The following is a 22,414-nucleotide window of genomic DNA, read 5'->3' as shown; positions in this document are numbered from 1 at the left end:
GCCTTAAGTGAACTGTCTATGTCAGTCTTAAAAGAAATAATTTTTAGCATTGTTGAATTTTTATCATCATATGGTTTGTAAATATAATAAATAATAAGTATTTTCTTAAATAAAATATTTCCCATAAGAACCAAGTATACTGTTGTCATCAGCAATCATTAAATTATATAGTGAACAATAAAGTTTGATGAAATGTTTCATGGATAAAAAATTAGTTATTTTATGTTAATAATCATATATGTACTACTAACAAAAAAACCGAAATGGAAAAAAATAATAAGATTGGCATTAGGTGTGATATAAGAACAAGTCTGATAGTCCCAGCTTGCTCTGTTACTGCTGTTCAATTTAATCTGATCTACCTCCTTGTTCTTATAAGAGAGATATCCCCAGCTCAATTGTTTGAAACTGATTTTAAAGATTTTAAACAATGGAGATTTGTGTGTTCTACGATCCATCAGTCTTTTATGTGTAAGACTCTGCATTTGCGTACAGTCAATAATTGAAGGTTAATGAATGTAATGACTACAGAAGCTCATATCTCTAAAAACAATACCACACAACAAATAATTATAGGGGGTGGATAGAAATATGGAAACACCAAAAACAAAACACATTGCCATGCCTAATATGAGGTAGGAAAACTGCTGGCATTCAAAATAGTTTCCAGTCATCTCAGAATGGATAAATACAGGCCCCATATGGTGAAAGTAAATCTTATACCACTCGGCCTGCAAAATAGTGGCAAGCTCAGGTAATGATGAAGGAGGTAGATAGTGACCACACACACTTCTCTCAAAAGTGGACCACAAAGGCTCAATAATATTGAGATCTGGTGACTGTGGTTGCCAGGATAAGTGACAAAATTCAGCCTTGTGCTCACAAAACCAGTCGTGGATGGTGCAAACTGTATGAACACAGGCCCTGTCATCTTGGAACACAGCAACAGCATTGGGGAAGAAATATTGTACCATGGTCAGCCAAAATGGTTACATGATCCTTGGCAGTAATGTGACCTTGCAGAATAACCATGGGGTCCATGGAATTCCACACTGTGGTTGCCCAAATCATTGCTGAATGCCAACCATGTTTCACTCTTGGCTGCAAGGAGTCTGTATTGGACACAAACGTGGCCAGAAGTTTGAAACAGTGTCCAACAATACTTGTCTGACCAAATGACTTTCTTCCATTGTTGCATAGTCCAGATTTCATGGCTTCAGCACCACATTATCCTGTGTTGGGTATTTACACAACTACAATTCCCACCTCACTGAGTTCCTTCATGTTGTTAAAAATTTCAATATCTCCTTTAAAACACAAACATACACATGAAATTCAAGCTTTCGCAACAAACTGTTGCCTCATCAGGAAAGAGGGAAGGAGAGGGAAAGACGAAAGGATGTGGGTTTTAAGGGAGAGGGTAAGGAGTCATTCCAATCCCAGGAGCGGAAAGACTTACCTTAGGGGGAAAGAAGGGGTATACACTCGCGCGTGCACACACACACACACACACACACACACACACACACACACACACACACACACACACACACACATATCCATCCGCACATACACAGACACAAGACAAGCAGACAAGCAGAAAATGTCTGCTTGTGTCTGTGTATGTGCGGATGGATATGCGTGTGTGTGTGTGTGTGTGTGTGTGTGTGTGTGTGTGTGTGTGTGTGTGTGTGTATACCCCTTCTTTCCCCCTAAGGTAAGTCTTTCCACTCCCAGGATTGGAATGACTCCTTACCCTCTCCCTTAAAACCCACATCCTTTCGTCTTTCCCTCTCCTTCCCTCTTTCCTGATGAGGCAACAGTTTGTTGCGAAAGCTTGAATTTTGTGTGTATGTTTGTGTTTGTTTGTGTGTCTATCGACGTGCCAGCGCTTTCGTTTGGTAAGTCACATCATCTTTGTTTTTAGGTATATTTTTCCCATGTGGAATGTTTCCCTGATAATACCTAGGTGGCACAAGAGTCCACAGCCTTTTTGCCTTACGTAGGGAGCATTTCAAACAGGATTGGTTGTATTTTGCAGAAATATGTTGTGCAAGGTTCCATAAAGGATTATCTTGGTTTGTGTAGGGGAAATTTCTAAAATTTCTACCATAGTCCTTGCAATTGTGGCATGTCATACATTAATCACACTATCAGGAATGTGGAGGATTTGTGTACTGATCATTAGCAGCACACATGCTTACAATAGCTCAGCAAATCTACCATTGGAGAGATTGTCCTGGCACCAGACATCCTATGGAATATAATGACACAGATATAACAGTGTTATTAAGGAAGCTGCTGAAATCAAATTAGCAAGTAAAATTTTAAATGGAGATAGTGGTTTTTGTTTAAATTGTGCATGAGATCCTGCTATCTCCCTTGTAAAAAATGGAGAGGCAGAGTTTATGCTACCTCAATCATTGATTATTGATTTCACTATAGATAACTTCTGACATCAGTCACCTTTGGTTTGTGATGGCACTAGTGTTTACAGTGTGTGTTAATGTTATCTTGCTGGAGTTTCCCTGAAAACTGAGATTTTGAATTCCCTTGCACAGTGCTTACTTGCTTTAATTTTGCCTTGAAAATGGTAGGTTGTACTCCTACCAAAATATCAGCAGTTGTTGATGATGTCACCCAGCTGCATTTCTGTAAGTTATTTGAATATTGTATATGCCGGAAGAAACTCAGGTCTCCATGTGTCACATGTGTATCAGCAAGGGGAACAAATACTTAAAACACTGTGAAGATGGCTGTAACTCTTTAACCAACAATACGTCAACAGGCATTATCTTGCTGGAATGAAAAGTTGGTTCAGGTGTGTGGGGGTGAAAGCTAAAGGAAAGACTGGGGTTGATACCAGTTGCAACTGATGAGCCTGCTAATGATGCTGAATCATCCCCATTTCATTTGCAGCTTTACATTGTCTTAATTAACTATTGTTATGTTCAAAAACACCTCTCAGATTCATTTTTTGTTAATTTTATCAATGAGAGGGGAGGTGTTTTATATCAGATGCATGTGTTTACCCTTAATCCAGTGGTCCATTCACTTGAAACCTAGTTAGAATAACATTTACAAACATCATGTAATATGAATTTGAATTTTTTAAATTAATTGTTGATATGTAGAAAAGACATTTTATAATGCTTTTTCTTCTCCATAGGTCTCACCCACAAATTCTATAGATTACTTGCCCTACAATTCAATTCATAGGGCTATAACTGAGAGTATGAATCATGTAACAAGCATGACAAAAGCAGCTGTAGCCCCTCAGATAATGAGGTACGTATAAATATTGTTCCTCCACTCATATACTAAATGTACACAAAGGCTTACTGTTTAGATATTCAGCAGGACAGATCTATGCATTGTAGCATCATTTCACAATATATTGTAGCTGCAGTCTTCTCTTGATTAAACAGTATTTAATACTGACCTTGACTATATTCCAGATCTTCACTCTATAGAGGGCACTATTTTAGATATTGAATAATTTACATGATATTAAATGGTTTTTGATTCTGAGACAGCTGCATTGTGAAAAATTAACATTGAGACTAAATGATAACTTTTGAGCAACACATTGAGGCTGTCAAAATTTATTTCAGGCAATCAGTCCATTCCATATTTAGGAAATTAGCTTTTGGGAAAATGTGAGAATCCTACATTTTTGTCCTGAGCAAACTCCTAGTGGAGGCAGTTTGCTGTTTTCTCCTTGTAACACGTTATAAAGTGTTTAAGAGTGTATCTGTGTCATGGGGATGTGTTTAATGTTATGATGGACGAAGGGAAGGGAGAAAGCTAAACCCTTTGCTGGCACATAGACTACTACTCTCAAACAGCACCATGACAAGGGTACCCATACCTGGGGGCAAGGGCAAGGGCACCCTGCCCCCCTCTCCCAAGCTCTCAGTGAAAGGAAAAGGTATATAGTATAGTCAGGTGTTTTTCTTTTGGGTAAATGATTCAAAAGTCAGTGTTACAGAGGTTTTTAACAGGGTAGAAACTGCAACCTTTTTGGGCTACTTACAAGTCACTATTCATCTTCCAAAGTATTAAAAGTACTCCATACCTGCAGGTCTGGGACCCCCCCCCCCCTCCTTACACCATAAAAACTATTGTATGGGCACCCTTGCACCAAGAGGGCCACCAAATTTAGCATCCCCATCTGACAGATGGATCACCATCCATATTATCCCATGCCTTCACCCTATGAGACACTGTGAAGAGGTCTAGAAGTCAACCATGACAGAGGTGCAAGGTGTGGTCATCAGGAACTGTATGCCTGTTGGTGATGTGGACAATGTTTAAGGGCACCAGCTTGCCTTTCTCACACTGCTGTAGATGTGGCTTATTCACCTTACCTGGTTGACCTTTTGATTGCCATAGATCTGTTCATATACAGTGCCACTTAAGTAGCATATATGCTGAGGATGTGTTAACATGGGTAATCGTATTCCCAGTCCAAAGACTCATCGTCTGTTTGTAGTTTGAAGTTTGGGGCTGCTTATTTGGAGTATTTTTTTCCTATTGTTGTCTCCTGTCATTATTTTATACTTGATTTTGCATCTAACTGTTTGTAATGATTGCCATAAGTGCTATTCTCACTATTCTTTTTCTTCTTTGGTGAAAATAACAAGTCATCATAACTGCCTAGAGTGGGAAAGATAAAGGTTTAATGCTCCAATGACACTGAAATCATTAGAGACTTATCACAAGCTCTGATTGGACAACGGGGCTGGCAGCAAATCACTGCACTGGGTGCACCTGGCTGCAAATCGTTGTTCATACCTGGGTTCAGAGCCCATTCTCAGTTCCTACTGGCACTGGCTGATGTGGTGAAGACATCTAACTACAATTATGGGGTAGATTCAGAGCTGTTGTTGTGCAGAATCATTCCCAGAACCGATTGTGGTCTTCTGGTTTGCAGCAGACTGGGAGATCTAAATGATTCTGTGATGGGATCAGATGCAAGTTTCGTGATTCCACTACTGAGTGGAGAATTGAAGGGTTCCCCTTAATAGGTCAGGAATGCACTACCTGCAGGAAGCAGCCACTAGGGTGGCCGAGTATGTGTGGCATGCACACATGGGTTTTTTAGGATGGATAAAACCCTTCACAGGCCCAATAAGATGCCTTCTGAGTCCAGTAACTATATGTTAATATAGTATTGGGCAAAATCAGGAGTATCTACGGAAATCTCTCAGGACTAATCTCTTTTATAAATGGTAACAGTGCCCACATAGTACCAGGGGTAGCAAACTGGTTGAAACCAGATGCAAATACCAATGAAATTCTAAATTCGGATTGGAATATATACCACAAAGATAGGGTGAATGATGGTGGTGGAGGTGTGTTTATAGCCATAAAAAATATGATAATGTTCATGAGGTTAGTACAGATTCTGAATGCAACATAATTTGGGTGAAGACAAGTGTTAAAGGTGGATCAAACACTGTCATTGGTTGCTTTTATAGATCCCTGCCTCAGCAGCAGTAGTTACAAAACAGTTTAGAGGAAACTTGGACAATATTTCATACAAATTTCATAGTCATTTTCTTGTTTTAGGTGGAGATTTTAAGTTGCCAGCTATAGACTGGGAGACACGTGTAATTAGGATCAGCCATAGGGACAGAGAATCATGTGAAATTGTCCTAAGCACTTTACTTGACAATTAATTTGGTCAATTAATCAGAGCACCAACTCAGAGAGATAATGTCTGAGACCTGCTGGTGACAAACAGACCTGAAATTTTCAACCCAGTTAATGTAGAATAGGAAATCGGTGATCATAAGGACATTACAGCATCACTAAATATGGCTGTAAATGGATATAAAAAGAAAGGCAGGAAAATCTTTCTGCTTAGGAAGAGTGACGATAAACAAATTTCAGATCACCTGAGCAGTCAGCATAAAAATTTCATCTCCAGCATTAACAACATTCAGTGTCAATGGACAAAGTTCAAGAGCATTGTATGATATGATTTAGGCAGGTATGTGGTGGTTGTGAGTGATCATAAAGGCCTGCTGTGGTTCAACAGTCACGTTAAAAAATGGCTACGAAAACAGGGGGAGTTTCACTGCAAATTTAAATGCAGCCAAACCCTCAGAGAGAAAGAAAAACTAAATGAAGCTAAAATTAGCACAAGGAGAGCCGTGCATGAATCATTCAACGAATTCAAAAGTAAAATTCTGTCTACCAATTTGACAAAAAATTCTAAGACATTTTGGCCTTATGTTAACCATAATGGCATTGAAATGGAAGGTGACACAGGAAAGGCCAAAATACTAAACCCTTTTTTCCTAAACTGTTTCACAGAGGAAGGTCACACTGAAGTGCCTACTTTAAGTCATTACACGAAAGACGAAATGGCTGATATCAAAATAAATGGCCACACTATAGAAAAGCAGCTGAAATCCTTCAACAGATGGAAGACCACTGGACCTAACAGGATACCAATACAATTCTACATAGAATATGTGAAAGAACTTGACCCTCTTCCAGCAGCTGTGTACTGTTGGTCTTTGGTGGAATGAAATGTTCCTGATGATAGACAAAAAGTGCAGGTCATTCCCATTTTAAAGAAGGCTCATCAGACAGACCCAACTATAGGTCTATATGACCGATTTCAGTCAGTTGCAGAATTTTGGATCATGTTTTATGCTTGCCTGTTATGTCATTTGTGAGACCAAAAGTCTCTGTAGGAACCAACACGAGTTCTGAAAACGTTGATCACGTGAAATCCAGCTTGCTCTGTTCGTCCACAAGACCCAGGTGCTGAGGTAGATGCTGTGTTCCTTGACTTATAGAAGGCATCCAGTACAGTTCTGCACTGTTGCCTAGTAAACAAAACATGAGTGCATAGAATATCAGACCAACTGTGTGATCACAGCATGTCATTCTAAATGGAGAGAAGTTTTCAGACACAAAAGTAATTTTGAGTGTGCCCCAGAGGAGTTTTATTGGACCATTACTTTTCACAGTACATATATAAATGACCTAACAGACAATGTCAGAAGTTCCATGGGGTGTTTCATAGATGATGATGATGTTGTACACAAGGAAGTCCTGATGCTATAAAATGCAGGAAGACCTGCAGAAAATCAATATTTGGTGGAAGGGGTGGAAATTGACCCTCAATATAAACAAATGTAACATATTGTGAATACATAGAAAGTAAGACCCATTATTGTATGATTATGTGGTTGGAAAACAATCACTGGAAGCAGTTATTTCCATAAAATATCTAGGGGTATGAATACAGGGTGATTTGAATTGAAATGATCACATAAAATTAATTGTAGGTAAGACAGATGCCATACTGCGTGTTATTGAAAGAATCCTTAGGAAATGTAATCCATCAACAAAGCCAGTAGCTTACAAAAGCACTTGTTTGACAAATACTGGAATATTGCTACCACAATGGGGTCCATACTAAATAGGACTGATACAGGAAATAGAAAAGATCCAAAGAAGAGCAGTGTGTTTTATGACATGTCATCTAGTAATCACGAAAATGTCACAGAGATAATCAGAGAATTCCAGCGGCACACGCTGCAAGAGAGGCACTCTGCATCACATTGTTGTTTATTGTTACAGTTCCAAGAGTGTACATTCCTATAACAGTCAACATATACAGTCCTGGAAATTGAAATAAGAACACCATGAATTCATTGCCCCAGGAAGGGGAAACTTTATTGACACATTCCTGGGGTCAGATACATCACATGATCACACTGACAGAACCACAGGCACATAGACACAGGCAACAGAGCATGCACAATGTCGGCACTAGTACAGTGTATATCCACCTTTCGCAGCAATGCAGGCTGCTATTCTCCCATGGAGACGATCGTAGAGATGCTGGATGTAGTCCTGTGGAACGGCTTGCCATGCCATTTCTACCTGGCGCCTCAGTTGGACCAGCGTTCGTGCTGGACGTGCAGACCGCGTGAGACGACGCTTCATCCAGTCCCAAACATGCTCAATGGGGGACAGATCCGGAGATCTTGCTGGCCAGGGTAGTTGACTTACACCTTCTAGAGCACGTTGGGTGGCACGGGATACATGCGGACGTGCATTGTCCTGTTGGAACAGCAAGTTCCCTTGCCGGTCTAGGAATGGTAGAACGATGGGTTCGATGACGGTTTGGATGTACCGTGCACTATTCAGTGTCCCCTTGACGATCACCAGTGGTGTACGGTCAGTGTAGGAGATCGCTCCCCACACCATGATGCCGGGTGTTGGCCCTGTGTGCCTCGGTCGTATGCAGTCCTGATTGTGGCGCTCACCTGCATGGCGCCAAACACGCTTACGTCCATCATTGGCACCAAGGCAGAAGCGACTCTCATCACTGAAGACGACACGTCTCCATTCGTCCCTCCATTCACGCCCGTCATGACACCACTGGAGACGGGCTGCACGATGTTGGGGCGTGAGCGGAAGACGGCCTAACGGTGTGTGGGACCATAGCCCAGCTTCATGGAGACGGTTGCGAATGGTCCTCGCCGATACCCCAGGAGCAACAGTGCCCCTAATTTGCTGGGAAGTGGCGGTGCGGTCCCCTACGGCACTGCGTAGGATCCTACAGTCTTGGCGTGCATCCGTGCGTCGCTGCGGTCCAGTCCCAGGTCGACGGGCACGTGCACCTTCCGCCAACCACTGGCGACAACATCGATGTACTGTGGAGACCTCACGCCCCACGTGTTGAGCAATTCGGCGGTACGTCCACCCGGCCTCCCGCATGCCCACTATACGCCCTCGCTCAAAGTCCGTCAACTGCACATATGGTTCACGTCCACGCTGTCGCGGCATGCTACTAGTGTTAAAGACTGCGATGGAGCTCCGTATGCCATGGCAAACTGGCTGACACTGACGGCGGCGGTGCACAAATGCTGCGCAGCTAGCGCCATTCGACGGCCAACACCGCGGTTCCTGGTGTGTCCGCTGTGCCGTGCGTGTGATCATTGCTTGTACAGCCCTCTCGCAGTGTCCGGAGCAAGTATGGTGGGTCTGACACACCGGTGTCAATGTGTTCTTTTTTCCATTTCCAGGAGTGTATATTGCTTTCTCCTTTGTATGTCTCACAAAGTACTATGAAGATAAAATTAGAGACGGCTTACTGGCAGTTGTCCTTCCTATGAACTATTCGCGACTCGAACAGTGAAGGAAGGAAGTGAGAGTGGTACATAAAGTATGCTCCACCACATACCATATGGTGGCTTGTGAAATATTGAGATAGATATAGAAGGAAGTTGATTGTCTTTCACGAAGGAATTGTCCTAGTATTTGCTTTAAGCATTTAAGAGAAACCCCAAAAACTTGACTCTTGGATACTCAGATGAGAAATACAATACTCGTAGATACATATCAATGCCTTAACCACTGCACCAACCTGATCGCTGATAGAGGAAGAGTTTATGAAGATGCTCATAAGCAGTAACAGTGAGGATGATTTCTTTGATGCCTAGAATAGGTAAATTTTGACAAATGAAATCAATTGACTGCATTTACACTCCAGCATTTTAGTGTGTACACAGCATCAACAAAAAAAATTCTGTTGCACAACTTGGAGAATAGTGGCTACAGTCTTGAAACTGTATGTAGAATGGGGATATAATGTTTGTCTCAACAACTGAGATTTAACCTGAGACTGTTATGTATTTCTCTGGCTTCACATTGTGCCACATGTGATATTGGTCATATGCAACAACAGGGAAGTGTGGCTGTTGACTAGATGAGAGGGAGGGGGGGGGGGGAACAACTATGAAGCTATGTCACCAATGGGGCCAATGTACATATCAAACAGACAGAGAATTAGATGGAAAAACATACGGTATCTTTTATTCGAGAATAGCTTTATTCATTCTTGAGTTATTTCATATTTTGTTCAGAACAAGCCAACACTGGTTATAGAGTATGTGGTCTGGTATGTAGGAAGGTGCTTGTTAGTCAGTTCAACGATTCCTCATGGACTCTGCTGTCTGATGTATGCAAGAGTTCTGTTTTTCTTCACACAAACAACTGCCTTCACATGTCTCTGCAAATACAAACCTAATGAACTTAAATCCAGAGAGTGTGGTGACACTCCACCAGATCTCTCTGATCTATCTGTGTGTAGCCCAAATTTTCATCACTGGTATATGGCTAACCCCAGTTTCCTGCAAGATGCAGTGAGTACTGCACTTTGAACTCTTACTGAATGATCCCAGAGCAGTGGTTGATGTTGCTTCACCTGTAGTCATTTTGATCCTGGCTGTGACAGAGCCACTTTAAGAGACTTGTGTTAGAAGTTCCAGCACCCTACTACCAGTAATTTGTCTGGTCCCTTAAACCCACAAACCAAAACCAAAACTACCAGTAATTAATGGGTGATCTGTATTGTTTTACATTTTCTGCTGTAACATGGATGCTGCTCTCTCCAGATATCAGGCTAATCTTAGTGTGTTTGTCTTGTGTTGACGCCATCAACTTTCATACCAGCTGTAAAAATGCAACTTCAGTCATAACTTGAGAATGGATAAAGCTATGCTTAAATAAGAGATACCAAATTCAGTGTGAAATCACTTGACTATCTTCACATGCCAACATAAAATCATTGCATAAAACAATGAAATGATGTAATCAATCTTCACATTCTGCCCCTGTGATGGTCAGATTCTCATCCTCTCCACAGGTTCATACTACGGCAGAAAGTGTTAATATCAGTGGTCTGTCTGCTTCTGACAAAAGAACTTTAAAGAAACATATGCAAGAGAATGACAGATAACTGGCAGAAAAGGGCATGCTGTTGATGAGAATCCTCTGTGATTTAGGAGGAACCAGTTTCCAAATGTTATTGTAACTAATCACTAGAAGAAACAGATAAAAATTTTTATGTGTACAGTTAACTCAGAACATAAAGTATGGCATGAAGTCAGATTAATTGCAAAACATGTAATGAACCATTATGTGTGAGAGTTATGACAAAAAAATCAGTAATTTGAATCTGGAAAAAAAAAAAATTAAATAATTTGAGAGCGATGTTGAGACTTCTGCCATTGTCACATTGTGTACTTAGGCTATAGAGAAGAATAAATTGACTATCTATAATTTATATACTGAGTGCTTGGTTTACAGTAGTTTAATGAGTGAATAACAGATCTCTTGAAAAAGATTCAACAAAAGTGAAGGGAAAACTTAATTGTTTGTGATCCACAGGCAATGATGTATCATATCGATATCACAGACATTTAGCGTACACCCCTGTGATATACATCCCATCAGTCAGAAAAGCTTTGAGACTGGATTAATAAAACATAAAGCTAAGATGATGGATTTAAAGCTTGAGGAGCTCTACTCCCCCCGCCCCTCTTCCTCCACCACTTGAGAAAAATGTGCAGAACGTTCATACAACCATGTGAAACTGTCAGAAAAGACCTTCTTTGGGATGAATAAGAAGAAGAAGAAGAAGAAGAAGAAGAATAGGCCTCTGGTATGTTCTGCCAGTCATAAAAGGCAACGAGAAGAACAAACCTAATAGGGCTAACCCCCCTTTTAGTGTGATTAATTGGTTCAGGACAGAACTAATGAAGCCTCGGACAAGCGCTGTCATGGTTGGGGATGATGCTTGAACCCTATGCCCATCCACAATGGTAAAGACACTGCTAGCCACATGGGAAATGATTTAAATCCAAATAGAGGTGTTTTGCAGGATATGCTTCCTGCAACCACTCTAGAAGGAAAACAAAGACAGAGGATGAGATGGTCAGATGAAGTTAACTGACACCTCATGTTCTATTATTACCAAGCAACAAACTTAGGAACCAACACAACTGGATACAGGTCACAACTATACACAACATTTATTACCAGATACCCAGAATTAAAATTTTTAACAGAACGACGGCTAGCTGATCAGATCCATGTAATAATAAAAATATAACCGGATACCCCAGTCAGAATTAGAAAACATCAAACTACAAGTACAACAAATACTGGAACAAAATAATGTGCAAATCAGAAGAAGAAGAAAATACAGTAATGGACTCAAACAACCCAGAGCAAACAAACAAAGAACAACACTCATCAATTAAACAATCAGAGGAAAACGAAATCTTAAGACAGCCACCAGAACAAGCACAAATAGAACATGAAGTGACACACATGTTAGATATAGAAGAAAAATGTCAGCTGACATATATAGAATACAAAGAAACAAAAACAGACAGTAGACCATTCTTGCTTAGACCACCTAATAACCCACAAGTCGAAACAACAATAACAACTATCAACACAATCATACACAACAAAATAAATGAAAATACAACTATGGAAGAGTTACAACTACTGGTTTATATAGGAGCACTCACTACACTAAATATACACACTGGGCAGAGATCAGAACCAACCAACACACAGAAGAAACCCACAAAACCAGGATGGCAACACAGGCTACAGATCTGAATAGAAAAACTGGGAAAAGACCTTGGACAGCTAACACAATTCATAAGAAATGAAATGTCAGACTAAAAACGAAAAAGGTTAGGTAAAATCTTACAACAAGAAACGATAGAGCAATTAGATCAAAAGAAGCAGAAATTACAAGCATTGGCCAAATGACTTAGAAGATACCAAAAAAGTGAAAATTGAAGGAAACAAAACCAAACATTCAACACAAACCAAAAGGAGTTTTACCAGACAATAGATAACACACACATTAAAATAGACAATCCACCAAACATAACAGACATGGAACACTTCTGGAGCAACATACGGTCAAACCCGGTACAGCATAACAGGCATGCACAGTGGATACAAGCAGAAACAGACACATACAAGATGATACCACAAATGCCTGAAGTGATAATTTTGCATCATGAAGTCACCCAAGCAATTAATTCTACTCACAATTTTAAGCCCCTGGAAAAGATAAAATAGCAAATTTCTGGCTAAAGAAATTCACCTCAACACATTCACATGTAACTAAATTATTTAACAGTTACATTGCAGACCCATACACATTCCCCGATACACTTATACATGGAATAACTTATCTGAAACCTAAAGATCAAGCAGACACAGCAAACCTAGCTAAATATCACCCCATAACATCCCTACCAACAATATACAAAATATTAACTTCAGTCATTACACAGAAATTAATGACACATACAACACAGAACAAAATTATAAATGAAGAACAAAAAGGCTGCTGCAAAGGACCACGAGGATGTAAAGAGCAACTGATAATAGATGCAGAGGTGACATATCAAGCTAAAACTAAACAAAGGTCACTACACTACGCATACATTGATTACCAAAAAGCTTTTGATAGTGTACCCCACTCATGGTTACTACAAATATTGGAAATATACAAAGTAGATCCTAAATTGATACAGTTCCTAAACATAGTAATGAAAAATTGGAAAACCACACTTAATATCCAAACTAATTCAAATAATATCACATCACAGCCAATACAGATTAAGCGTGGAATATACCATGGAGAATCATTAAGTCCTTTCTGGTTCTGCCTTGCTCTGAACCCACTATCCAACATGCTAAATAATACAAATTATGGATACAATATTACTGGAACATACCAACACAAAATCACACATTTGCCGTATATGGATGATCTAAAACTACTGGCAGCAACAAATCAACAACTCAACCAATTACTAAAGATAACAGAAGTATTCAGCAATGATATAAATATGGCTTTTGGAACAGACAAATGTAAGAAAAATAGCATTGTCAAGGGAAAACACACTAAACAAGAAGATTACATATTGGATAACCACAGTGACTGCATAGAAGCGATGGAAAAAACAGATGCCTATAAATATCTAGGATACAGACAAAAAATAGGAATAGATAATAAAAATATTAAAGAAGAACTAAAAGAAAAATAGAGAGAAAGACTAACAAAAATACTGAAAACAGAATTGACAGCAAGAAACAAGACAAAAGCTATAAATACTTATGCTATACCAATATTGACCTACTCATTTGGAGTAGTGAAATGTAGTAACACAGACCTAGAAGCACTCAATACACTTACACGATCAAAATGCCATAAATATAGAATACATCACATACATTCAGCAACAGAAAGATTCACATTAAGCAGAAAGGAAGGAGGAAGGGGATCTATCGACATAAAAAACCTACATTATGGACAGATAGACAATTTAAGAAAATTCTTTCTAGAATGAGCAGAAACTAGCAAAATACACAAAGCAATCACTCATATAAATACATCGGCTACACCACTGCAATTTCATACCACTTCTACAACCCTTTAGATAACATAACATCAACAGATACGAAGAAAGTAAATTGGAAAAAGAAAACGCTACATGGCAGGCACCCATATCATCTAACACAGCCACACATCGATCAACACGCATCCAACACATGGTTAAGAAAAGGCAATATATACAGTGAGACGGAATGATTCATGATTGCAATACAGGATCAAATAATAAACACCAGATATTACAGCAAACATATTATTAAAGATCCCAATACCACAACAGATAAATGCAGACTTTGCAAACAACAAATAGAAACAGTAGACCACATCACAAGCGGATGTACAATACTAGCAAATAATGAATACCCCAGAAGACATGACTATGTAGCAAAAGTAATTCATCAACAACTTGCCATACAACATAAACTAATAAAACAACACGTTCCCACATACTATTATGCACCACAAAATGTACTGGAGAGTGATGAATACAAATTATACTGGAACAGAACCATTATAACAGATAAAACAACACCACATAACAAACTTGACATCATACTCACCAATAAAAAGAAGAAATTAACACAACTAATTGAAATATCCATACCCAATACAACAAATATTCAGAAGAAAACAGGAGAAAAAATTGAAAAATACATCCAACTGGCTGAGGAAATCAAGGACATGTGGCATCACGATAAAGTTGAAATTATACCAATTATACTATCAACTACTGGAGTCATACCACACAATATCCACCAGTACATCAACGCAATACAGCTACATCCAAACTTATATATACAACTACAGAAATCTGTAATTATTGATACATGTTCAATTACCCGAAAGTTCCTAAATGCAATGTAACATATACCGTACAGTTAAAAGGAAGTCATGCTTGATCAAGGTCCGCGTCTCTTTCCATTTTTAACCAGACATAACGTCTGAGAAAGGAAAGAATAATAATAATAATAATTTATTGTCATTTGGCTGATTACAGCAATAGACAAAGTCAAGAGCGTATATTTCTACATAAACTACAGTATCGATGTAAATTGCTTTACGTAAAATAGGTACACATTAGAATACAGTATTTTCATCTTCAAAAAATTCATCAATAACTTGAAACGGATTGTTCACTAGTGGATTGTATAATTTAGCTTTAAAAATATTTACAGACAGTTCTTTAAAGTCAGCACTTAGTGTATTAAACATCCTTAGTCCAAGAAATAGGTAGGAGTTCTGCGATTTTGATAATCTATGATGTGGCATGTCTACAGATGTTCTGTTCCTAGTATTATGGCTGGCCGTGGTGGTCTAGCTGTTCTAAGCGCTCTGTCCGGAACCGCACGACTGCTATGGTCGCAGGTTAGAATCCTGCCTCGGGCATGGATGTGTGTGATGTCCTTAGGTTAGTTAGGTTTAAGTAGTTCTAAGTTCTAGGGGACTGATGACCACAGATATTAAGTCCCATAGTGCTCAGAGCCATTTGAACCTAGTATTATGGCTATGAATATCACTTGTCAACACAAAATTAGAGACGTTGTTTGTAATGTACAATAAAACATTGTAGATGAATAAGTTTACTATTGTAAGACACTGCAATTTAATAAACAGAGGTTTACAGTGTTCTGTTTTATCATAATCCATTATTATTCTTATTACTTTCTTCTGTAAAAGTAAAATGTCATTTACCTGACAGCTACTACCCCACAGTAAGAGTCCATAAGAGATGATGCTTTGGAAAAAGGCAAAATATGCTGATCTCTCATAGTCATTGGGAACATGTCTTTTTAAATTTCTAATTAGATAAATAACTCTTGAAAGCCTAGCTAATATATTTTTAATGTGTGGTTCCCCTGTCAATTTATTGTAAATCCTAACACCTAAAAATTAAACAGTTTCTAATTCTTGCTAGTTAAGAATCTCTTTGAGGCTAAAATAAAGTGTCTGGTTTTTTTTTTCATTTAGCAAGAAGCCATTAGCTTTGAACCATAATAAGGACTGAGCAAGGGTATTTTTGGTCAGTGTTTTCAGTGTACCTAGATCAGTGCTTTTATGTAGAGAAGTTGTGTCATTAGCATACAATATTGTGTGAGAATTTATGAATAAGGGAAGGTCATTAATCATTAGTATAAACAGTAAAGGTCCAAGCACCAACCCTTGAGGTACTCTGTACCTAACATTAACCAAATTTGATTTCTCCCTACCAATGCATGCAACTTGTTGATTGTTCTCTAGAAAAGTTCTGAACATATTTATACTTTTGTCATCAAAACCATAGTAAACTAGCTTATTCAGCACAGTCAAAGGCTCTGCTCAGGTCACAAAAAGTAGCCTGGGCATAATCCCTAGCCTCGAACACATCTAGGACTAATTTTACGGGGAGTCCATTGCATCCGCTGTGGATTTACCTTTCCTGTTTATCACTAATTATATTTAGTTTACCCAAGTAGACACTAACTTGCTCATACATAATTGTTTTAAAATTTTTGAAAAAACTGGGGTTATGGATATAGGTCTGTAACTAGCGGGACAGTTCTTTTCCCCTTTTTTATATATGGGCACAACTCTAGAAATTTTTAGTATGTCGGGGAACTTACTTTCAACTAGGCATTTGTTAACACAAAATGTTAAAGCACAAATCACACAATCAATAACATCTTTCAACAAATTACCTTACATATCATAGTAATCAGCACTAACTGAAGGTTTGAAATTTTTCACTATTTTTAGGATATTATTTGGGTTCACTTCTATGAAAGTGAAGGTGCTTGGGGGAAGCTTTTCAAAGCAGCTGTCCATAATACTAAGTGCATTTCCAGGGAGTTTGTTTATTGAACTACTAATTTCTTCAATGGAGTGAATGCAATATTTATTAAATTCTTTTCGGGTAATGGCGATTTACTCTTTGTGTTTAGTTTGTTCAATGGAGTTTATTACACTCCAGGCCTTTTGGCATTTATTGTTAGATTTTTCAATGTTTACTATGTTATGCAGTGTCTTTGCTTCATGTATTGCCTTCCTATACTTGTATTTAGCTTGAGCATACAGTTCTTTATACAGTTCTGATTTACTGGTATTGTACAGACTAGAATACAGCATAACAGTATTTTGCAGTTGCCCTAACTGTGGAGTATACCATTCCTTCATTTTCCTTTTCTTGTAATTACTACTAATATTCACTGTACATTTTTTCAGAGGGATGTTATTTTAAAATATATTTAAAAATACAGAGAAAAACTTGGTGAAAAGAATATCAGCTGAGCAGTGTTGAAGCCTAATAAAACATGTGTCCCAACTGAAATAAGTGAGGGCATGTCTAAACCGATCCATCCACTCTCTGCTCACTGGTCTAGTAATCACAATTTTAGATTCTGGTTTGGTGCAGTCTGAAGTTACATTATTAAGACTAAGTTATACTGCATCATGGTCTGAGAAAGGGAAACTAATTACATCAATGGACATGCAGGTTCTCTTGATATATTGTTAAATATATTGTCTAGACAGGATGAGCCTCTGGTAGGTTTGGAGTTAACATAGTTCAGGTTAAATTGTTGAAGCACATTTTTGTGCTCTGTCACAGTTTTTCTGTCCTGCATGACATCAAAACTTTAATTCATGTCCCCTCCAATGGCAATATTGTATTTTTTCCATTTTGGTATATATATGTACATTAAGAGTTCCTCAAGTTTCTCCAGAAAAATATGGGGGTCACCACTAGGCGACCTGTACACTACTACTACTACTACTACTACTACCACCATTAGCTTAAGGCTTGCAATTACTAGACCTGATATTTTAAAATGCATTTCATCACAAAGGGTATTGAGATCTATCCTGCAACAGTTTGGTGCAGGAGATGTTTTTGCATATATTGTTCCCCCACCACGTAAGTGCTGTTTTCTGCAATAGCAACTAAGTAGTGTGTAATCATCCAATACTTTGTACCCAAGCTCATCCTCTTTACACCAAAGTTCACTTAAACATAGAATATCTACTATGGTTTGATTTGAAAATTCGTTGACTATTAAGTTTTTATCTGCCATACCATGAATATTGAGGTAGCATATTTCAAACTCTACTTGACATGACCTAATGTTACCACATGGAAGTTGACCAGGTTGTGTCCTTATGTTACTAGAACACCCAGCCTGGTCTATGCATACAAGTTTTTTGTCATCTCAGTTGAAACATAATCCAAACACATTACTGGTCTTTTTTCCTTCTCTACCTTAGCCAATACTATTCCGAGAATTGTATCACTTAAAACACGTACCTAGATTATTGAAATGTTGACCATGCTTGGTATGCCATTCTCTGTTACAAATACTGGTGTTAATTAAGGAAACATTCTTAAAGTGCTCACAGATAGTTTTTTACTCCTTGTTGGTCTGCTCCACTTCCTTATTCACACATGACCACTGGGGCAAATCATGTCAACGAGGCACATTAATGAGATCACATTGGTGTGGGTTAACCCTCCGAGAGTCTTCTTCAGTGTCAAAGTAGCTATCTTCCTTTCGTTTCTGCTGACGTCGTTTGCTCTGGCCATGACCACTACAAAGTCTCTGTTCGCAAGGGCTGTGCTTTCTTTCTTGATTGATCTTGAAACGTCTCGTAAACCAGCTCCTGATTTAATAATACCTTCTATTTCAAACTTGTTAATCACAAGAGATACACTTTCCATTAACATAGCTGCTAATCCTCTGGCGTAACTGTCTGAATAAATCTTGATTTTACATTTTTTCTTATACCTTACTTGGCTGTTCACTAAGTTTTGAGTGTCCTGCACCACTGTATCAGATGAGTATGCTGATACAGTTTCTATGTCATCTGTGTTTTAAAGTGAATTATATTTGTTATTTAATGGTAACACAAAGTCCTGCCTATGTTTATTGTTAATATGTTTGTAGGAGCTCCCCTTCAATTTTACATTTACCCATCTACTGCTAGGCCTGTTGTGAGCCATTTTAGTCATAGCTTCACTTTCTGACAATCCTTCCATGGGTTTGGAGATATTAAGACATACTTGATGATCACTCTCTTCCAATTTAAGCTTGAGTCTTCTGTTTTCATCAATCAGAATTTTTGTGTCCTCTCATAGCTCAGCAATAATTAACAACAGATCATTTTTGGAGGATGAAGCACTCATTTTCACATCTTTGGTCATTGTTTTACTACACCATTGCTCCAACTTGTGTGGATTTAATTCATATTTCTTGTACATTTTTTTTAATTCGTCATGCAAGAGTCCAATAATTGTAATATATGATAGGTTTTCATTTTTGGTACTGTCGAATTAACCCCTCATGTGAATTTTTGCACTTTGTCTTTTTGTGGCAGGCTTGTATTGGTAGCACCAAGTATCATCACCCATGACAGTTTTTTCCAGAAAAGAATTGTTCACATATTGCATTTCTATTAAGTCATGGCAAGCAACCACACCTTGTTGTTTTTGTTCAGGAGTTAAGGTGTGCAGAACAAAACTATCCACACTCTTTTCTCTTTTTCAAAATATTCTGGAGAATGTCTTGCACTCTTGATTTAGATATGTAATTCCATTTTGATTTGTGACACCATAACGTTGTCACAATATGGGCCCATATCTATTACTTAACACTGTCTGCATAGAACTGACCAGATGAAAACACATCTGTTGTTTTACAGTCGTTACTTCCAACTGCCACAGAAGTTATTACACTGATGTCCCTTTTGCACTAGGAATAAACTCACTGAGGAACTGTCCGGATGGATGGTGTATACCATATCATAATACTTTTAGACTACAACAGGATATTAAAATATTTCACATTACAGATGATCAGTATTCCTCTTAGGTAGTGAAATTCTATGATCTGCATCCCATCAAATAGTATGTCATAATTAGTAATCAAAAATATTCACATAACTTCTAACAGATTTCATGAGTTACAACATGAAGCGCATACACACACGCACATCCACCCTCACACCCACACACCCACCCACCCACCCACCCACCCACTCATCCACCCACCCACCCACACACACACACACACACACACACACACACACACACACACACACACACACAGAGACAGAGAGAGAGAGAGAGAGAGAGAGAGAGAGACCAAAAGTTATCACAGACAACCAACAAGAAGAAACACTGAACTACTGAAGTGTATAAGATGTTTTTGTTGTGTTTTACTAAAATTAAATCTAAAACTTGTGGAACGCTGATGTTCCACAAAAGGACGCATTTTGTCTTGCTTTCATAGGCAGCAGCACATTTCAGCTGTGACCTGTATGCCTCTTTATTTTGGTTACTATTGTTACACTATTGCTTTATGGCTACTGCTTAGTAGCAACAAGACTTTACTACCAGTTCTACTTCAAACCCATAGTCTCCAAAGTACTGTGAAGTGAATGGCGGGGTTTACATATCATTGTACCAGTTATTAGTGGTTTTTGCTGCTCCATTCACATATTGAGCACAAAAAGAATGAATGTTTAAATGACTCTGTGAATGCAGTAATTAATCTGATGTCCTCACACTCCCTATGGGAGTGAAATGTAGAGGCTTGAAGCATATTCCTAGAGTCTTCATTCAAATACGGTACTTGAAACATTGTAAGTAGGCTTGATCAGAATGGTTTATGTCTACCTTCAAGAGTTCTTTCAGCACCTCTGTGGCACTCTACGTGGGTCAAACAAACCTGTGACCATTCGTACTGCCCTTCTCTATATATATTGAATGTCTTCCATCAGTCCTATCCTGTACAGGTCCCACACACTTCTTCAATATTCTGGGATGTGTCATATGAGTGATTTGTAAGCAATTTCCTTTGTAGACTGATTGTATTTCTCTAGGATTCTACCAATAAACTGACATCTGCTACCTGCTCTACACACTACTGAGCATATGTGATTGTTCCATTTCATGTTCCTACAAAGTACACCCAGGTATTTGTATGATTCTGTTGATCCCACTTGTGAGTAGTGATATAGTCATAAGCTCTATGTTTTTTTCATTTTCTGGATTGCACAATTTTAGATTTCTGAACATTTAAAGCAAACTACATCTACATCTACATCTACATTTACATCTACATTTATACTCCGCAAGCCACCCAACGGTGTGTAGCGGAGGGCACTTTACGTGCCACTGTCATTACCTCCCTTTCCTGTTCCAGTCGCGTATGGTTCGCGGGAAGAATGACTGTCTGAAAGCCTCCGTGCGCGCTCTAATCTCTCTAATTTTACATTCGTGATCTCCTCGGGAGATATAAGTAGGGGGAAGCAATATATTCGATACCTCATCCAGAAACGCACCCTCTCGAAACCTGGCGAGCAAGCTACACCGCGATGCAGAGCGCCTCTCTTGCAGAGTCTGCCACTTGAGTTTATTAAACATCTCCGTAACGCTATCACGGTTACCAAATAACCCTGCGACGAAACGCGCCGCTCTTCTTTGGATCTTCTCTATCTCCTCCGTCAGACCGATCTGGTACGGATCCCACACTGATGAGCAATACTCAAGTATAGGTCGAACGAGTGTTTTGTAAGCCACCTCCTTTGTTGATGGACTACATTTTCTAAGCACTCTCCCAATGAATCTCAACCTGGTACCCGCCTTACCAACAATTAATTTTATATGATCATTCCACTTCAAATCGTTCCGCACGCATACTCCCAGATATTTTACAGAAGCAACTGCTGCCAGTGTTTGTTCCGCTATCATATAATCATACAATAAAGGATCCTTCTTTCTATGTATTCGCAATACATTACATTTGTCTATGTTAAGGGTCAGTTGCCACTCCCTGCACCAAGTGCCTATCCGCTGCAGATCTTCCTGCATTTCGCTACAATTTTCTAATGCTGCAACTTCTCTGTATACTACAGCATCATTCGCGAAAAGCCTCATGGAACTTCCAACACTATCTGCTAGGTCATTTATATATATTGTGAAAAGCAATGGTCCCATAACACTCCCCTGTGGCACGCCAGAGGTTACTTTAACGTCTGTAGACGTCTCTCCATTGATAACAACATGCTGTGTTCTGTTTGCTAAAAACTCTTCAATCCAGCCACACAGCTGGTCTGATATTCCGTAGGCTCTTACTTTGTTTATCAGGCGACAGTGTGGAACTGTATCGAATGCCTCCTGGAAGTCAAGAAAAATAG

The 22,414-nt window shown here is 38.9% G+C and overlaps 1 protein-coding gene across 5 annotated transcripts in view; it reads left to right on the top strand.

Annotated features, from left to right (window-relative positions):
- LOC126471447 (muscle calcium channel subunit alpha-1-like) overlaps positions 1–22,414 on the top strand; it is an 876,499-nt gene that overhangs the window by 830,872 nt on the left and 23,213 nt on the right. For all 5 annotated transcript variants that reach the window (XM_050099633.1, XM_050099629.1, XM_050099632.1 and 2 more), the window contains exon 38: positions 3,170–3,288. In XM_050099633.1, the coding sequence (XP_049955590.1) occupies positions 3,170–3,288 (119 nt within the window). The remainder of the gene's footprint in view (positions 1–3,169; positions 3,289–22,414) is intronic.

The sequence above is a fragment of the Schistocerca serialis genome, chromosome 3, assembly GCF_023864345.2.
Source record: "Schistocerca serialis cubense isolate TAMUIC-IGC-003099 chromosome 3, iqSchSeri2.2, whole genome shotgun sequence".
In the NCBI taxonomy this organism is placed as follows: domain Eukaryota; kingdom Metazoa; phylum Arthropoda; class Insecta; order Orthoptera; family Acrididae; genus Schistocerca; species Schistocerca serialis.
Note: the sequence above shows the minus strand (reverse complement) of the source record. Positions and strands in the feature narration are given on the sequence as shown.